Here is an 18,874-nt window from a genome sequence, read left to right on the forward strand (position 1 = left end):
CCTATATATCCATGTCCATATGTCTATGAGGAAGAGAAAGAGTAAATAACGATCATGTCTCAGACGTACAGAATCTGTTTTATGTTCCAAGTAGTCTCTTGTGACATTAATGTAAAAATTGAGTAGCGGGAGATTTGGTTCTGGGTGCCGAGATTAGGTTCACATGGAATGGGTTATTTGATATAAGTAACAAATGAACAAACAAGCACAGTGTATTTCACACTCACAACACTATATCACGCACTGTCTTTCAGCTCCCGATGGTAGTGAGGTGGATGAAGCGCCTGTGTGTGTTACCATTGAGAGCAGACAAACTACAGGCTCGGCAGCCACCCCTAGTGGTCACCATGGCAACATGACACAGTGCCAGTGCATCTGTCACCTGAGGAGAACTGGCATGAAGTTAGTCTGGGTTCCTCTGGAGGAAGAGAAAGATAACTATGTAGAGGTGATAGGGGATGAAGAAAAAGACAAACGAGGGAATGAGCACCAGAAGAGAGTGGCTAAGGAGGGGAAGGAAGAGGAGGAAGATGACTACATAGAAGTGACAGGGGATGAAGAGAAAGAAAAACGAGGGAATGAGGACCAGAAGAGAGAGAGGAAGGAGGTGAATGAAGAGATGTTGGGATCTTTCAGAGCAGATGAGCGAGGGGGGAAAAGTCAGACAGGGTGCCAGACAGAGACAGCTGCTGTGTTCAGTGAGCACAGAGAGGTCAGAGTTCACGAGGTCAGCGAGAATAACAGCCAGAGATCCTTCCCTTCAAAACATAACACATCATCCAACGCAGAATCTTCCCTGGCCCTGATGATCTGCTCACATCACAGCTCATATCAGCTTAGCACACAACAGCACAGCTCAAACACCAAGCACAGCTCACACCAGCACAGCTCACACCAGCACAGCTCACACACCAAGCAGACTAGACCCCCTCAAAACAAAACTGAGACATATGATGAGGTTACATATGAGGCCATGCCCATGTCTGACAGAGAAGAACCACATCCACCCCCACCCCCACCCCGACCCCCACACCTGATGAAACCTCCACTGACGCACAAGACGCAGCATCCCTCCCCTCCGAAGGATCATCTCCAGGGAACCCTTCTCCAGAGCATGTCCACTCCCTCTCTCTCTGGCCTACTAACCTCAATTTCAAAGTCAGACATCCAGAAGAGTGCCCCTTCCCCTCAGACTCCTCCCTCCATCTCCCACGGCAACCCCCATCAGCCAATCCTGCGACCTCTGCCTCCACTTCCTGTTTTACATGATCTCCGCCTTCTCCCCTGCCCCATCATGCCCCGCCCTCCTCAACTCAGACTTCAGATTCCAATGAAACCTCTTCCACCTAACCCTGAGCCCAGTGGCCCTAGCTGTCCCAGCCGACACTCATCCACAGGTGGGTAGAGGAAGAACTTATAAATATGGATTCTATGGTTGATTTGGTTATGAATCTAAAAATTATATTTATATGGGGAACATGCTCACAATTCAATAATGAATCAATGGAGAAATATTAGAAACCAGATGAAATCACCACTTTCCCTCCCAGATGCTGATGTTAGGGATGACTGGGTGACTGTAGACGAGGAGGACCTAGAGGAGTAAGTCTGCGCTGCCATAGTGGCAACTCTCAACATACAGTACAACACAAACACCATAAATGTGTTTACATCTATGTTATGAATCATCTCAAATGTTTAAAAGATTGATAAATATGTTTTACATTCAGCATTGTGTTTCCACAGGCCACAGGAACAGGCAGATAGGCCCAGGAGGATCTCCTCAGACTGGGGACCTTTGAGGCTGGACGGTACAGACTCTCTCGGTTTTGTTTTATTTCTGATATTACAACACGGAGACAATATACACTGAGTATACCAAATAGGAACACATATTGAGTTGCACCCATTCTTGATACACACGGGTAACTGTTGAGCGCATTGCAGTTCTTGACACAAACCAGTGCGCATGGCACTACCGTACCCTGTTCAAAGGCACTTAAATATTTTGTCTTGCCCATTCACCCTCTGAATGACACACCTACACAATCCATGTCTCAATTGTCTCAAGGCTTAAAAATCATTCTTTATCCCATCTCCTCCCCTTCATCTACACTGATTGAAGCAGATTTAACAAGTGACATCAATAAGGGATCATAGCTTTCACCTGAATTGACCTGGTCAGTCTATGTCATGCAGAGAGCAGGTGTTCTTAATGTTTTCTTTACTCAGTGTATCTTTTTACCTCTCCTCTCTTCCTCTCTCTCCCTGGCCCCCTCTCTCTCCCCCCCTCTCCTCCCTTGTTATTGCTCCCCCACCTCACCTCACCCCACCACTGCCAACCCCCTCCACTCTCAGAACCTCTGTACCAGATCTACCAAGCTAAGTCCATCAAGGAGGCGATCCAGCTCCAGAGCATCAGCCGGAGTGCCAGCAGGGCCACCGTGGACCTCCATGTGAGGCTGAGGGGCGGTGGGTCCTTAGGGGCCCCTAAGGGTCAGTCCTCCAGGGCCAGGAATGGCCCCGCAGAGGTCAGTCTCAGTAAAGAATGAGAGTGCTCAACTCTAAATCCTCTTCTGTAAACAAGCAAAAAGGGTGTTTTGAACCAAAAATGTATCACATAACAATGAAAAAGGCCAGCACTCGAATATGATTTATTTTTTTGTACTCCGCGGAGGTCACACTGTGGCAGGAGCTACCGGTGGTCAGAGACAGTGGGATCCTGGAGAGACTCAGTCCAGAGGAGCTGCAGAGACAGGAGGTGAGAGGAGGGGCGGCGAGAGGGAAGGGAAGGGCAGGGGGAGGAGGGAGAGAAGGAGAAGGAGGGAAGGGAAGGGAAAGAAGAAGGGTGGATATGTGGGGATGGGAGGACGGGGTGAGGAAAGGAGGGGGGAAGGGAGAGAGGAGTCAGTTATATTGTCAGTTACATTATACCAGTCCTTTATCGTACCAAATTCCTATGTGAAACATTTTCTTAACCATTCAACAATATTTCACTAATGTTTTTTCTATCAGAGCATGTTTGAAGTATTGACATCAGAAGCCTCGTACCTCCACTCACTGAACGTTCTCACTGATCACTTCCTAATGTGTCGGGACCTTGACGACACACTGGTGATCCATGACAAGAAGACCCTCTTCTCCAACATACTCCATGTGTATGATGTCAGCCAGAGGTAAATGTTGTCTGGAAAACAGACAGATGGAGGAAGAGTGGATGGAAGGAGGGAGGGAAGGAGAGAGAGGGGATGGAAGGAGAGGGGATGAAAGAGATTTGTGTGGATAGAGAGGGGATTGGGGGAAGGGATGGAGAGAGAGGGGGATGGAGTGAGAGGGGATAGAAGGAGAGTGGATGGAAAGAGAGGGGATGGGGAGAGGGTTTGGAGAGAAAGTGGGATGGAGTGAGGGGATAGAAGGAGAGTGGATGGAAAGAGAGGGGATGGGGAGAAGGTTTGGAGAGAGAGGGGGATGGAGTGAGAGGGGATAGAAGGAGAGTGGATGGAAAGAGAGGGGATGGGGAGAGGGTTTGGAGAGAGAGGGGGATGGAGTGAGAGGGGATAGAAGGAGAGTGGATGGAAAGAGAGGGGATGGGGAGAGGGTTTGGAGAGAGAGGGGGATGGAGAGAGAGGGGGATGGAGAGAGAGGGGATAGAAGGAGAGGGTTTGGAGAGAGAGGGGGATGGAGTGAGGGTTTGGGGAGAGGGTTTGGAGAGAGAGGGATGGAGTGAGAGGGGATAGAAGGAGAGGGTTTGGAGAGAGAGGGGGATGGAGTGAGGGTTTGGAGAGAGGGTTTGGAGAGAGAGGGATGGAGTGAGAGGGAATGGTGAAGGGATGATACAGGGGACTGTAAAGAAAGAGAGATCCAACCTACGTAAGTTGAAACATCCCTCACTCTCAAATTCTTCTCACAGGTTCTTGAAGGATCTTCTGAATAGGATCGATGAAAACATTCTGATAACTGATGTGTGTGACATCATCCACCAATACGCCCTGAACGACTTCTCAGTCTACATTGATTACATCCGTAACCAGGGTTACCAGGAGAGGGCCTACAGCTCCCTCGTGTGAGTAAATAAGTTCACCCACAACACCTTATAAGGCCCATGTACTTATGGTTTGTGTGCTTCTGAGTTTTGAAATAAATATATTTATTTATTTATCTTAAGACTATTGGGCAAAACATAACCCAAAACACAACCAAAACAAACTGCAAATGCATCCAACAAGTTTGTAGAGTCACAAGCTTGATGTAGTCATTGCATGCAAGAAATATAAGGACTAAATATACTATAAGAGAATTTGTCCAAATACTTATGACTTCTTCAGGGGCTAGATACATTTCTAAGTGGTAAAACATATGTTTGAAAATACCCTCAAATAAAAGGTGACCTTTTGTCACCTCATACAAAACATTTGATCTCCAATCCAAAATGCTGGAGCATAGAGACACATTTTAAATTATAGCTTCCCTCTTATGTATTTGGACAGTGAAGTAACATTTTCACATTTAGCTCTGTACTCCAGCATATTTTTATTTATTTTTTTGTCATCAAATGTTTTTATTGTTATTGGTAAAACAAGTACACATGGACAAATAAACAGACGGAACAAGAACAAGACAAACATGTCTCCCCCACTCACAGGAAATATAATAGTTAGATTAGTAGTGCATACTAGCAATCTTACTGAGTCATATGCTGATGAAAGAGCTGTTATGTTTCTTTCACTAGCCTCATGCATATGTGCTACAGATATTTCCATGTTTATAATGTCTTTGAATGACAGCAGCCACTGATGTCTGTTTGAAAAAGGTAGGAGCCCACCAACTTGAGGCTATCATTTTTTGGCTGCTGTTAATCCAGCCAGACAAATATGTCGCTGCTTGAGAGACAGGTCCAAAGTAGTGTCATCATTTAACAGTAAAATAGATGGTGAACATGGTACATTTCTCCCCATTATGTCAGAGAAACAGGATGAAACACATCTCCAGAAATGAAAAAAATTGCCAGGAGTGAGCAATTTGTGAGCAATTTGGGGATTGTTGTGCAGTAAATTCTATGGGCAAAATTGTAATGTTTTGTTTGATGATCGGGGATTCTTGAAGCAATTTATATATTGGATCACGCTCTAGTCCAATTCATTACAGTAGTACGCATGGATTGGACTTTCTTCCAAGAAGCATGGGAAGGAATTGCTTTGTGGGTAATTTTAATTAACAGACAATGTAATTTCGAAATAAATCCCTGTGTACTGAATAAACAATTTGTGAGTTGGATATATAGAGCATTCTTTCCCCCATAGGCATGCAAAGCAGAATGGAGCTGTAAGTAATAGAAAAAGGAAGTGCCAGGTAGGTTAAAATGTTTCTGGAGGTCTTGTAATGTACGGAAACAGTAGCCTTTACTAATGTCTGAGACCATTGAGGAAAAGAGATATGTTTTCCAAACAGGTGCCAGACTGAAATAAGGTGTGAAACGTTAGTGCCAAATTTGAGTTTGCAGTGTTTGAGTGGGATATCAGAATGGGTTATGTCTTGGAGTCTGTGAGGGGCAACTAGACTTTCCTCCAGGGGGCGCCGGGATACGGCGTAAAATAAGATTTGGCCACCGGTTTTGGTCACCTGCACATTTTTCCCACTTTCCCACAGAGAATTTAATATGAGGGAGTTCCTCTTCCAAATGAATTTGGCAAGCAATGAATGTAGCCTATCCCAATATACTGATGGTGGTGAAAGAGGGATCATGGAATTATAAAAGTTGATTCTTGGCAGTATATTCATTTTAATTATCGAGTCTTGAGCCTGGAATGAGTTTGGGATTTGCTCCCATCTTTCCACATCAGACTATATGCTTCTTCTATTGAAGTTGTTTTTGACTATTGATTAGAAAGAAGGATAGATTTCTATTTCCAGTTTGTGGAAATGCTGGACTCTGGGAATGTTTAGAGGCAGCTGTGAATTACACATTGCCTAGTTCAGGGGTAATAGAGCAGATTTTGTCCAGTTTTTATATCCAGATATAAAGCTGTAGTTATTAAAAACGATGAAAAGTTTGACTGAGGTGCATTGCCAACATAGAGCAGTTTATCATCTGCATACAGAGATACAGTATGTGGTGGTCTGTGCCAAGTACAGTAATGGGATCATAATATTGTGACTGTCGGACCACTTGCGCAAGCGGTTCTAGGGATAAAGCAAATACCAAAGGACTCTGGCAACCTTGGCAACAAGATCTGCCTATGTTGAAGTGGGATGACCGTATTTTGCCAGTTGGTACCATGGCAGTGGGATTGGTATAAAGGACTTGGATTATGGATATGAATTGTTCACCAATTCCCATACGTCGTAGGACGAGCATAACAATTCCCATTATAGGCGCTTTTTCTGCATCTAATGAAAATATACGTAGGTGATGGAGTGTCAGTATTTATAGACCCATAAAAAATATAGAGCAAGTGAAATTATAGCAGTGTTCACGTCACTATTGAAGGAGCCCCTATTACTGAAATAATGAATAATGTCTAGAAGTAGTTGACCTAAAAAGACACAAATAACTGTGATTTCCTGGTATTCAATGTTTGGGTAGTTTCTTTTTTTTAGCTCAAATCAGAGTAATAGGGAGTAACAAGTGCCTCTAGTGTTGCAGGAATGAGTATCAGGGTGATGCTGTGGCAGTTGCAAGTCATGGAGTAAGGAGATACGTTTATCATTATCATGTGGGATCTCAGATCTATAGAAAGTCCCGGAATGTTGAATTTATTAATACTGGGTCCGAGTGTGTGATGCCATCCATTGATTTATTTTAAGGTATATTTGAAAAGTTTTGGTTGGCACATAGTCTCTGGGCTAATAGAAGGCTTGGGTGAACCCCATGAAAATAATAGAAGTGTTTTAGGAAACTGAGATTCTTCCCAGTGTCTATGTGAATAATTAAGTTATTTTCTGATAGTCTACTGATCAAGAATAGCTTGTGGAGATGTCAGAGTGCATTTTTGTTTCTAGTGGTGATAATTTAAATTCCAAATCAGTAATTTTTCATTGTTTAAATTAGATTAATATAAGGTAGAGTATGAGCTAATAAAACCTTTGACCGCATCCCACAGTATTCGAGGACCCTGAACAGTCATTGTTTATATCAATGAATTCAGATAATTGCTCTTCCATCTGAAACATGAGCTGAGGATTTCACCAAGAGAGACTTTGCATAAAATACCCTTATGCAGATAAAGCAGTGGGTAATATTCCAACATTTTGAATGTTATCAAACAGATCTTTAGAAGAAGAAATATATTTGATTCTTGGGGTGTCTCAATTAATACAAATTGAAATCTCTGGCTGTAGGATTGAGAGCCAGAGGTCAATAATTGCGATTTCATCAGCCTAGCACCATAGCGCCATAGTTGATAGTCATTGGTCTCTCACCTCTGTTGGTCCAGTTCTATTATGCACATGATCCCATACAGCATTAAAATCACCACCAATAATCAGTCTGAAATCATACAATTGTTGCAAAATATTTGTTAATGAGCCATGAAAATTTTCTCAAATGTGTTTGGTGCACAGACTGACACCAGAGCAATCGTATGCATATATTGTAGTTTAGATAAAAGTTATTATACCCTCAGAGTCATTACCTAAGTTAATGAATTGTAAATTTGACTTTGCTACTATCATTGCCCCTCTTGTTTTTTTGTTGTACGAGGATATCACTTGATATTGCTTGTTGCCGAGTCAATTCACATATTTTTGTAACATTATTCCTTCTTAATAAATCTAAGCTGCTAGCCCGCTTGCGAGGCATATTTAAACCATCTACATTCCAAGACAGCGGTGTGAAATGATTCATAAAACATATTTAAAGACACAACAGCAATTGAATTAAATAAGGTCCCTTCCCCAAGTCACCACACAAACCCTGAGGTAGACACAGTGACAAGACATTCCACCTACAAGTACCCACAAAAAAACAACAACCCATTACCCACCCTCTGAAAAAAAGATTGCAGAGAAAAAAATCCTCACTCGACCACTCCCACCACAAAAAAGTATGTCCGTGATCATTGTGAGATCGCATGGTGTAAGAATGAATGCAATCAATTGATTATTGAACATTATCGATGGACACAGCTTTGTAGATCCAAAACATACACAGTCTGCCTCTGCTCAACTCTCAAACTCAAGAAGAATAATTTCGGGGGCTGCTGCAGTTCGCGAATGATAGCTAGGCTATTGGGCAAATCTCCTTCGTGGCAGTCAAGCAATTGCATTCCGCCAAGTCATTCACAATCTAGTCTGGTTGTGGCAGCAACTAGACCTAATTTAAAAGGTGTCAATAAATGATCTTATTTGTATGCCTAGCAATCCCAAATGTACATTGTTTGAAGCACGGTTTTATAAGTTTCAGTCACAGATGACAGCTCCAATAAGCCACATATTGTGAACGAGAGGCTTGTAGAATCATGATTATTTAGTTTTTAGTTCATCGTTCGCCGGTAGGGGCTCCTGCGTGCTCTGGGTTTTAAAGCCAATTTGTGGTCTTTCTGGAATCTGCATTGGCCATACAGCATTTTCTGTGATGCGGCCTCTGCAGAAGTCAGGGCATTCATACTTCTTGTGCTTTGCGGAGCAGAGCTGTTGTGAAGGAAGTTGTCAAGGAAGTGAGTTTGTGTTTATATAGATCTTACCAACCCCACCTACCGTCAACCAATCATGTCAATGCAGAGCTATACGGAGCCCTCCTCATTGTTCATTTTTTTTTGGGGGGGGGGGGCAAGGCGATGAGGTAAATGCTCTGCATGGTCTATCCGGTTTCTGCATTGGCCGATAAAGCATAAATCGTCCTTTACGGACTCAAATGAACAAAATCAGTCGGAAAGATCAGAGTCAGTGAAAAGAGCCGACCTTCCCATCCCTATTCGTTAACCCACCAATCCACTTTGCAGGCAGACCAACAACCCATTTGCGTTGGTGATGCGGAGGCTGGAGGAGTCTCCCCTATGTCGTCGTCTTCCCTTCTCCTCCTTTCTGCTCCTTCCTTTCCAAAGGATCACACGCATCAAGATCCTTGTACAGGTCAGTGGCTGCATCTCTCCAACCCAGAATCATCATAATGTAATAATAATTAGAATCAATTAGATAGTTGTAATTCCATCACATGCATCAACATCCAGTGTCCGATTTCCCAAAAGCATCTTAAGGCTAAGTTAATTGTTAGAACTTTCGTAGGATAACCGTTAAATCTCCCAAAACCATTGTTGCTGAAGCTACACTTGAAAATGCTCGTTACTTAACGACTGCCTAAGCCACTCATAGAACAGCTAAGTGCGTAATTTGCCCTTGTGTGTGTTACATCCCTTTATACACAGGCAACCTCCACTAAACATAGAATCAAGATGTTTATCTGTCTCTCTGTGACCACCGATAACTTCTGAACAAAGTTGACTACAAATACAAAGTTGCAAATGTATTTGCAATTGTTACAAAAAAGCGAAGGATGAAAACCGAGATGACTGCAGTGTTGAATACTGTAGGCCTTTAGGCTACGTAGACCAATATATTACAATCATATTGAAATCAATTTCATGTTCATTTCATTGAGTTCTATTACTGTCTGCAATTTGACCTCAATATATTTCATGATGTGTAATAACATGTGCTCAATGATGTGCCAAAACTTGATTTAGTGTTTAATGTTAGGGTAAGATTTCAATGGATAAAACTGTTTCGAGAGCAGCGCTGTCTTTCTTTCGATCCTATCAGTATCGACAAATGCCTCAACGATGCACTTAGAGAACGTTCTCTCTGCGTGGCGTTTTGGGAAACGCATGGTACATCGTCGGCCATTGTAAGAAAGATACATCGGGCCCTGGTCAGTAACAGCGGCTGGCACCATCTCCCGGTCAAATTACATAGCAATGCAAAAAATGTATGCACTCACTTTACTGTACGGCTGCATCCCAAATGGCACCCTATTCTATACAGTGCACTACTTTTGACCAGAGTCCTATTGGTCCTGGTCAAAAGTACTTCACCATATAGGGAATAGGGTGCAATTGGGACACAGCCTAAGTCTGCTTTTCCACACAGAACATCCTGAAGAGGACTAAAGAGGGCACTAGGGAGGAGAACACTGCCTCTAGAGCCCTGACCTCAGTGTCTGAGGTAACACCTATTCCATCCACCCCAATTTGATACACTATATGACCAAAGGTATGTGGACAGCTGCTCGTCGAAAATCTCATTCCAAAATCATGGGCATTTAATATGGAACTAGTCCCCCCTTTACTGCTATAACAGACTCCATTCCTCTGGGAAGGCTTTCCAACAGGTGTTGGAACATTGCTGCTGTAACAATCATCAGAGAGAGGGGACCAAGATGCAGCGTGCCACGTGTTCATGATATTATTTATTTTAACTCAGAACACTTAAACAAAATAATAAACAATGGAAAACGAAAGCGCACAGTTCTGTCAGGTGCAGAAACACAAAACAGAAAACAACTACCCACAAACACAGGTGGGAAAAGGCTGCCTAAGTATGGTTCCTAATCAGAGACAACGATAGACAGCTGCCTCTGATTAGGAACCATACTCGGCCCAAAACAAAGAAATACAAAACATAGAATGCCCACCCCACACCCTGACCTAACAAAATAGAGAAATAAACCGTCTCTCTCAGGTCAGGGCGTGACAGCTGCAGGGACTTCCATTCAGCCACAAAAGTGTTAGTGAGGGTGAGCACTGATGTTGGGCGATTAGACCTGGCTCGCAGACGGCGTTCCAATTTATCCCAAAGGTATTCGATGGAGTTGAGGTCAGGGCTCTGTGCAGGCCAGTCAAGTTCTTCCACACCGATCTCGACACACCATTTCTGCATGGACCTCGCTTTATGCACAGTGGCATTGTAATGCTGAAATAGGAAAGGGACTTCTCCAAACTGTTGCCACAAAGTTAGAAGCACAGAATCATCTCGAATGTCATTGTGTGCGTGCTGTAGCGTTAAAATTTCCCTTTACTGGAACTTAGTAGCTTAGCCCAAACCATGAAAAACATCCCCAGACCATTGTTCCTCTCCATCAAACTATAGTATACAGTTGAATGTATGCATTGGAGTAGCTGGCGATCCCCTGGCATCCACCAAACTCAGATTGGTCTGTCGGATGGTGAAGAGCGATTCATCACTCCAGAGAACGCGTTTCCACTGCTCCAGAGTACAATGGCGGTAAGCTTTACACCACTCCAGCCGACACTTGGCATTGCGATCTTAGACTTGTGTGTGGCTGTTCGGATATGGAGACCCATTTCATGAAGCTCCCAACAAACACTTATTGTGCTGACGTTGCTTCCAGAGGCAGTTTGGAACTCAGTAGTGAGTGTTGCAACCGAGGACAGACACGCTTCAGCACTCGGCAGTCCCTTTCTGTGAGCTTGTGTGGCCTACCACTTCGCTGCTGAGCTGTTGTTGCTCCTAGACGTTTCCACTTCACAATAACAGCACTTATTTAAAAACTTTTTTTTTAAACTTTATATAACTAGGCAAGTCAGTTAAGAATAAATTCTTATTTACAATGACAGCCTACCAAAAGGCCTCCTGCGTGGACAGGGGCTGGGATAAAAAAATATAGGACAAAACACACATCACGACAAGAGACACCAAAACACTACATAAAGAGAAACCTAAGACAACAACATAGCATGCTAGCAACACAACATGACAACAACATGGTAGCAACAACATGGTAGCAGCACAAAACATAGTACAAACATCATTGGGCACACACAACAGCACAAAGGCAAGAAGGCAGAGACAACAATACATCACACGAAGCAGCCACAACTGACAGTAAGTGTCCATGGTTGAGTCTTTGAATGAAGAGATGTCCGGGGCAGCTCTAACAGGGAAGACATTTTACGAACTGACTTGTTGGAAAGGTGGCATCCTATGACGTTGCCATGTTGAAAGTCACTGAGCTCTTGAGTAAGGCAATTCTGCTGTCAATGTTTGTCTATGTGGATCACATTGTTGTGTGCTCGATTTTATACACCTGTCAGCAACGGGTGTGGCTGAAATAGCCGAATCCACTAATTTGGGGTGTCCACATACTTCTGTATATATAGTGTACCGTTGGATTCTGGGTTAAACTTGGAACATTACATCAGAAGTTAATGGTTATCTGTAGGAGCCAGATGGCTTTGGAATGTGCTGGGTGGACAGGATGAAGTCACAGGATTGCTATAGGGGATATGGGTGGAGATTTTTGGATTAGGCATCAACGGGGTTGAGGTCAGGTCAGATCCCCTTAAGGGAGAAACAATGGTTTATTACCCAATCACTTCGTCTTCCTGTTGAACCATAAAATATGTAAGGATTGGAGAGAAGGAGGAGTGCCTAAATTGGAGTATATATACTTGTGGTGGTGGAAACATGTTTTGTCTAATGCAGTTGTATCGACCCTTTGTGAAGAATTAAACTTGGTTAAGCTTTCATAGTGTCCGTTGAGTTATTTACTCTGATAATTAGAACCTAACAGTACGTATTGGTCACTTTAGACATGCAAGCAGTAGAAAATATTACACATACACTATGAACAATGTGCCATTGAAAATAAGTAGGCCTGTTGAAAAGATTTGAAATCCATTAGGAAATGGACAGCAGTCTTTCTGTTGGATACTTCTTTAAAATACTGGGCCAACAAAACCTTACCAAAATGGGCTCCACTACACCTCCACTCTTTGTTGTTATTCTCCCTCTTCCAGATCATCAAGGAGTCCAACACCCAGGTGGGCCAGATGAAGCAGATGGAGGAACTCATACAAGTCAATAACACACTGGAGTTCAACAAACTCAAGGTATGTTCATATAGATGTCATTACTACACTGGAGTTCATCAAATGAAAGGTATGTTCATAAACATGTAATTATTACCACTTTGGAGTTCCACAAACTCAAGGTATCTTCCTATATAGTACCAGTCAAAGGTTTGGACACAACTACTCATTCAAGTTTTTTTTTATTTGTCCTATTTTCTACATTGTAGAATAATAGTGAAGACATCAAAGCTCTGAAATAACACATATGGAATCATGTAGTAACCAAAAAGTGTTAATGAGACTCTTCAAAGTAGCCACCCTCACTCTTGGCATTCTCTCAATCAGCTTCATGAGGTAGTCACCTGGAATGCATTTCAATTAACAGGTGTGCTTTGTTAAACGTAAATTTGGGGAATTTCTTTCCTTCTTAATGCATTTGAGCCAATCAGTTGTGTTGTGGTATACAAAAGATAGCCATATTTGTTGAAAGACCAAGTCCATATTATGGCAAGAACATCTCACATAAGCAAACAGAAATGACAGTCCATCATTACTTTAAGACATGAAGGTCAGTCAGTACTGAACATTTTAAGAACTTTGAAACTTTCTTCAAGTGCAGCAAAAACCATCAAGCGCTATGATGAAACAGGCTCTCGTGAGGACCGCCACAGGAAAGGAAGACCCAGAGTTACCTCTGCTTCAGAGGATAAGTTCATTAGAGTTACCAGCCTCAGAAATGGGCAATTAACTGCACCTCAGATTGGACCTCCGAGTTCAAGTAACAGACACATCTCAACAGAAGAATAGAGAGTGATGGAGTGCTGCATCAGATGACCTGGCCTCCACAATCACCCGACCTCAACCCAATTGAGATGGTTTGGGAGAGTTGGACCGCAGAGTGAAGGGAAAGCAGCCAACAAGTGCTCAGCAAATGTGGGAACTCCTTGAAGACTGTTGGAAAAGCATTCGAGGTGACTAACTCATGAAGCTGGTTGAGAGAATGCAAAGCTGTCATCAAGGCAAAGGGTGGCTTGTTTGAAGAATCTAAAATATATTTTGATTTGGGCGACGACAGATATAGCTCCTAAGCAACCTAAGCAACTTTGCAGTATTTTGTTTTTTGTGATTTATTTCTTACATTATTAGCCCAGAAAATGTTTTGTGTTATTACATACAGCCGGTAACCAGCATTACGACCAGGAATACGACTTTCCCGAATTGGATCTTTTGTTCATACCTCCCAGGGCAATTTAACTTATTCCACAGGCTACTCCAAAACACCACCAGCGGAGAAGAGGTATTCGGAGTGGACTTCTAGTCTGACTCAGGAAGCGTGTACACAATCCACCGCTTCAGAGTATATTACTTGCTAATGTTCAGTCTCTGGATAATAAAGTAGACGAGCTCAGGGCGAGGATCTCCTTCCAGAGAGACATCAGGGATTGTGACATATTCTGTGTCACGGAAACATGGCTCTCTCTCTCAGGATATACTGTCCCCGTCCATTCAGCCAGCTGGGTTCTCAGTACATCGTGCAGACAGGAAAAAAGAACTCACCGGGAAGAAGAAAGCTGGGGGTGTATGTTTCATGATTAACTACTCATGGTGCGATTGTCATAACATATGGAAAATCAAGTCCTTTTTTCACCCAACCTAGAATAACTCATGCAAATGCCGACCGTATGACATCCAAAGAAAATTCTCTTCAGTTATAGTCACAGCCGTGTATATTCCCCCTCAAGCCAATACCACGACGGCCCTCAAAGAACTACGCTGGACTTCATGCAAACCACATTTCCTGAGGCCGCATTTATTGTAGCTGGGGATTTTAACAAAGCAATTTGAGGAAAACGCTACCGAAGTTCTACCAACACATTGAATGTAGTACTCGTGCTGAAAAAACATTGGACCACTGCTACTCAACTTTTAGAAATGCCTACAAGGCCTTCCCCCGCCCTCCCTTCGGCAAATCTGATCATGAATCCATTTTGCGCCTACCTTCCTATAGGCGAAAACTCAAACAGAAAGTACCCGTGCTAAGGTCTATTCAATGCTGGTCTGACCTATCGGAATCCATGCTTCAAGATTGTTTTGATAATGCGGACTGGGATATGTTCCAGGTAGACTTTGAGAATAACATCGACGAATACGTTGACTGAGTTCATCAGGAAGTGTATAGGAGATGTCGTACCCACTGTGACTATTATAACCTACCCAAACCAGAAACCGTGGATAGATGGCAGCATTCTCGCAAATCTGAAAGCGCAAACCACCTTATTTAACCATGGCAAGGTGACTGGGAATATTACCAAACACAGCGTAGTTATTCCCTCCATAAAGCAATCAAGCAGGTAAAACGTCAGTACAGAGGACAAAGTGGAGTCGCAATTCAATGGCTAAGACACTAGACGTATGTGGCAGGGTCTATAGACAATCACGGACTAGAAAGGGAAAACCAGTCACGTGGCGGACACTGATGTCTTGCTCCTGGACAAGCCAAACACCTTTTGCGCCTGCTTTGAGATAACACAGTGCCACTGACAAGGCCCGCAACCAAGGACTGTTGGCTCTCCTTCTCTGTGGTCGACGTCAGTAAGACATTTAAGCGTGTTAACCCTCGCAAGGCTGCCGGCCCGGACGGCATCCCTAGCCGCGTCCTCAGAGCATTTGCAGACCAGCTAGGTAGAGTGTACAGACATATTCAATCTCTCCCTATCCCAGTCTACTGTCCCCACTTGCTTCAAGATGTCCACCATTGTAACCTGTATCCAAGAAAGCAAAGGTAACTGAACTAAATGACTATTGCTACGTAGCACTCACTTCTGTCATAATGAAGTGCTTTGAGAAGCTAGTTAACCTGTTGGGGATAGGGGGCAGTATTTGCACTGCCGGATAAAAAACATACCCGATTTAATCTGGTTACTACTCCTGCCCAGTAACTAGAATATGCATATAATTGTTTGATTTGGATAGAAAACACCCTAAAGTTTCTAAAACTGTTTGAATGGTGTCTGTGAGTATAACAGAACTCATTTGGCAAAATGAGAGAAGATTCCAAACAGGAAGCGCTCTCTCTGACTATTTCTTGGCCTTCTTGATCATCTCTAACCAAAACTGGCATAACGTGACATTTTCTAACGCTCCCATAGGCTCTGAGAAGGCGCCAGAACGATGAATGGTGGCTTTGCAGGCCATGGCTGAAAAACATTAGCGCATTTGGATAGTGGTCGATCTGAGGACAATGAGACTGGAGGCGTTTGCACGAGCCGACACCATGTTTACTTTCTCTCTCTTTGAACGAAAACAACGACTCCCGGTTGGAATATTATCGCTTTTTTACGAGAAAAATCGCATAAAAATTGATTTTAAACAGCGTTTGACATGCTTCGAAGCACGGTAATGGAATATTTTGAATTTTTTTGTCACGAAACGTGTCGGGCGCGTCACCCTTCTTTACCCTACGGATAGTGTCTTGAACGCACAAACAAAACGCCGCTATTTGGATATAACTATGGATTATTTGGAACCAAACCAACATTTGTTATTGAAGTAGAAGTCCTGGGAGTGCATTCTGACGAAGAACAGCAAAGGTAATCAAACTTTTCTAATAGTAAATCGGAGTTTGGTGAGTACCACACTTGGTGGGTGTCAAAATAGCTAGCCTGTGATGGCCGGGCTATCTACTCAGAATATTGCAAAATGTGCTTTCACCGGAAAAATATTTTAAAATCGGACATAGCGAGTGCATAAAAGAGTTCTGTATCTATAATTCTTAAAATAATTGTTATGTTTTTTGTGAACGTTTATCGTGAGTAATTTAGTAAATTCACCGGAAGTGTTCGGTGGGAATGCTAGTCACATGCTAAAGTAAAAAGCTGGTTTTTGATATAAATATGAACTTGATTGAACAAAACATGCATGTATTGTATAACATAATGTCCTAGGATTGTCGTCTGATGAAGATCATCAAAGGTTAGTGCTGCATTTAGCTGTGGTTTGGGTTTATGTGACATTATATGCTAGCTTGAAAAATGGGTGTCTGATTATTTCTGGCTGGGTACTCTGCTGACATAATCTAATGTTTTGCTTTCGTTGTAAAGCCTTTTTGAAATCGGACAGTGTGGTTAGATTAACGAAAGTCTTGTCTTTAAAATGGTGTAAAATAGTCATATGTTTGAGAAATTGAAGTAATAGCATTTCTAAGGTATTTGAATATCGCGCCATGGGATTACACTGGCTGTTGAGTAGGTGGGACGCAAGCGTCCCACTGGCCCAGAGAGGTTAAGGATCATATCACCTCTACCTTACCTGACACCTAGACCCACTTCAATTTGCTTACCGCCCCAATAGATACACAGATGACGCAATCGTCATTGCAATGCACACTGCCTTAAACCCATCTTGTAAAGAGGAATACCTATGTAAGAATGCTGTTCCTTGACTATAGCTCACCATTCAACCCCATAGTACCCTCCAAGCTCATCATTAAGCTCGGAGCCCTGGGTCTGAACAGCACCCTGGGAAACTGGGTCCTGGACCTCCTGATGGCCGCCCCCAGGTGGTGAAGGTAGGAAACAACACCTCCACATCGCTGATCCTCAACACTGGGGCCCAACAAGTGTGCGTGCTCAGCCCCCTCCTGTACTCCCTGTTCACCCATGACTGCGTGGCCACACACGCCTCCAACTCAATCATCAAGTTTGCAGATGGCACAACAGTATTAGGACTGATTACCAACAATGACGAGAAAGCCTACAGGGAGGAGGTGAGGGCCCTGGGAGAGTGGTGCCAGGAAAATAATCTCTTTCTCAACGTCAACAAAACAGAGGAACTGATCGTGGACTTCAGGAAACAGCAGAGGGAGCACGCCCCTATCCACATCTATGGGACCGCAGTGGAGACGGTGGAAAGCTTCAAGTTCCTTGGCGTACACATCACTGACAAACTGAAATGGTCCACCCACAAAGACAGCACCTCTTCAACCTCAGGAGGCTGAAGAAATGTGGCTTGGCCCCTAAAACCTTCACAGATGTACAATTGAGAGCATCCTGTTGGGCTGTATCACTGCCTGGTACGGCAACTGCACCGCCCACAACCGCAGAGCTCTCCAGAGGGTGCTGCGGTCTGTGCAACACATCACCGGGGGCAAACTGCCTGCCCTCCAGGACACCTACAGCACCCGATGTCACAGAAAGGCCAAAAAGATCATCAAGGACATCAACCACCCGAGCCACTGCCTGTTCACCCCGCTATCATCCAGAAGGCGAGGTCAGTACAGGTGCATCAAAGCTGGGACAAAGAGACTGAAAAACAGCTTCTATCTCAAGGCCATTAGACTGTTAAATAGCCATCACTAGCCGGCTTCCACCCAGTTATGCACCTTAGGGACCGCTGCTCTATATACATAGACTTGGAATCACTGGAACACTAGTCAGTTTAATAATGTTTACATACATTTCTCATCTCATATGTATTCTATTCTACTGTATTTTAGTCAATGCCACTCCGACATTGCTCAATCTAATGTTTATATTTCTTAATTCCATTATTTTACATTTAGATATGCGTGTATTGTTGTGAATTCGTAGATACTACTGCATTTCACCATACCTTCAGTAACATCTGCTAAATATGTTTGTAACCAATAAAATTTTATTTGATTTTGATTTGACTTTTTTGGTTACTACATGATTCCATACGTGTGATTTCATAGTTTTGATGTCTTCACTTTTTTCTACAATGTAGAAAATAGTAAAAATAAAGAAAAACCCTTGAATGAGAAGGTGTGTCCAAACTTATGACTGTTGTGATATTACCACACTGGAGTTCCACAAACTCAAGGTATGTTCATATACATGTCATGACCACACTGGAGTTCCACAACTCAAGGTATGTTTATACTTTGACAGATTTCACAACACACTGTGTGGCATCAGGCCCCGACTCCACCACTATCACATATCTACAGTACTAAATGTATAGTGCGTATGTTATCATGTGTGTGTGTAAGTATGCATGTGTCTGTCTGTGCCAATGTTTGTGTTGCTTCACAGTCCCCGCTGTTCCAC

General features: G+C 43.1%; 1 protein-coding gene across 1 annotated transcript in view; it reads left to right on the forward strand.

Moving 5' to 3' along the window:
* The window catches only part of LOC115154977 (rho guanine nucleotide exchange factor 15), a 33,756-nt gene that overhangs the window by 2,101 nt on the left and 12,781 nt on the right, over window positions 1-18,874 (forward strand). The window contains exons 3-12 of the mRNA XM_029701725.1: window positions 255-1,397; window positions 1,551-1,602; window positions 1,747-1,811; window positions 2,359-2,531; window positions 2,678-2,761; window positions 3,016-3,176; window positions 3,911-4,063; window positions 8,940-9,069; window positions 10,084-10,158; window positions 12,753-12,845. Coding sequence (XP_029557585.1) covers window positions 255-1,397; window positions 1,551-1,602; window positions 1,747-1,811; window positions 2,359-2,531; window positions 2,678-2,761; window positions 3,016-3,176; window positions 3,911-4,063; window positions 8,940-9,069; window positions 10,084-10,158; window positions 12,753-12,845 — 2,129 coding nt within the window. The remainder of the gene's footprint in view (window positions 1-254; window positions 1,398-1,550; window positions 1,603-1,746; window positions 1,812-2,358; window positions 2,532-2,677; window positions 2,762-3,015; window positions 3,177-3,910; window positions 4,064-8,939; window positions 9,070-10,083; window positions 10,159-12,752; window positions 12,846-18,874) is intronic.

Source organism: Salmo trutta, chromosome 19, assembly GCF_901001165.1.
Source record: "Salmo trutta chromosome 19, fSalTru1.1, whole genome shotgun sequence".
Lineage (NCBI taxonomy): Eukaryota > Metazoa > Chordata > Actinopteri > Salmoniformes > Salmonidae > Salmo > Salmo trutta.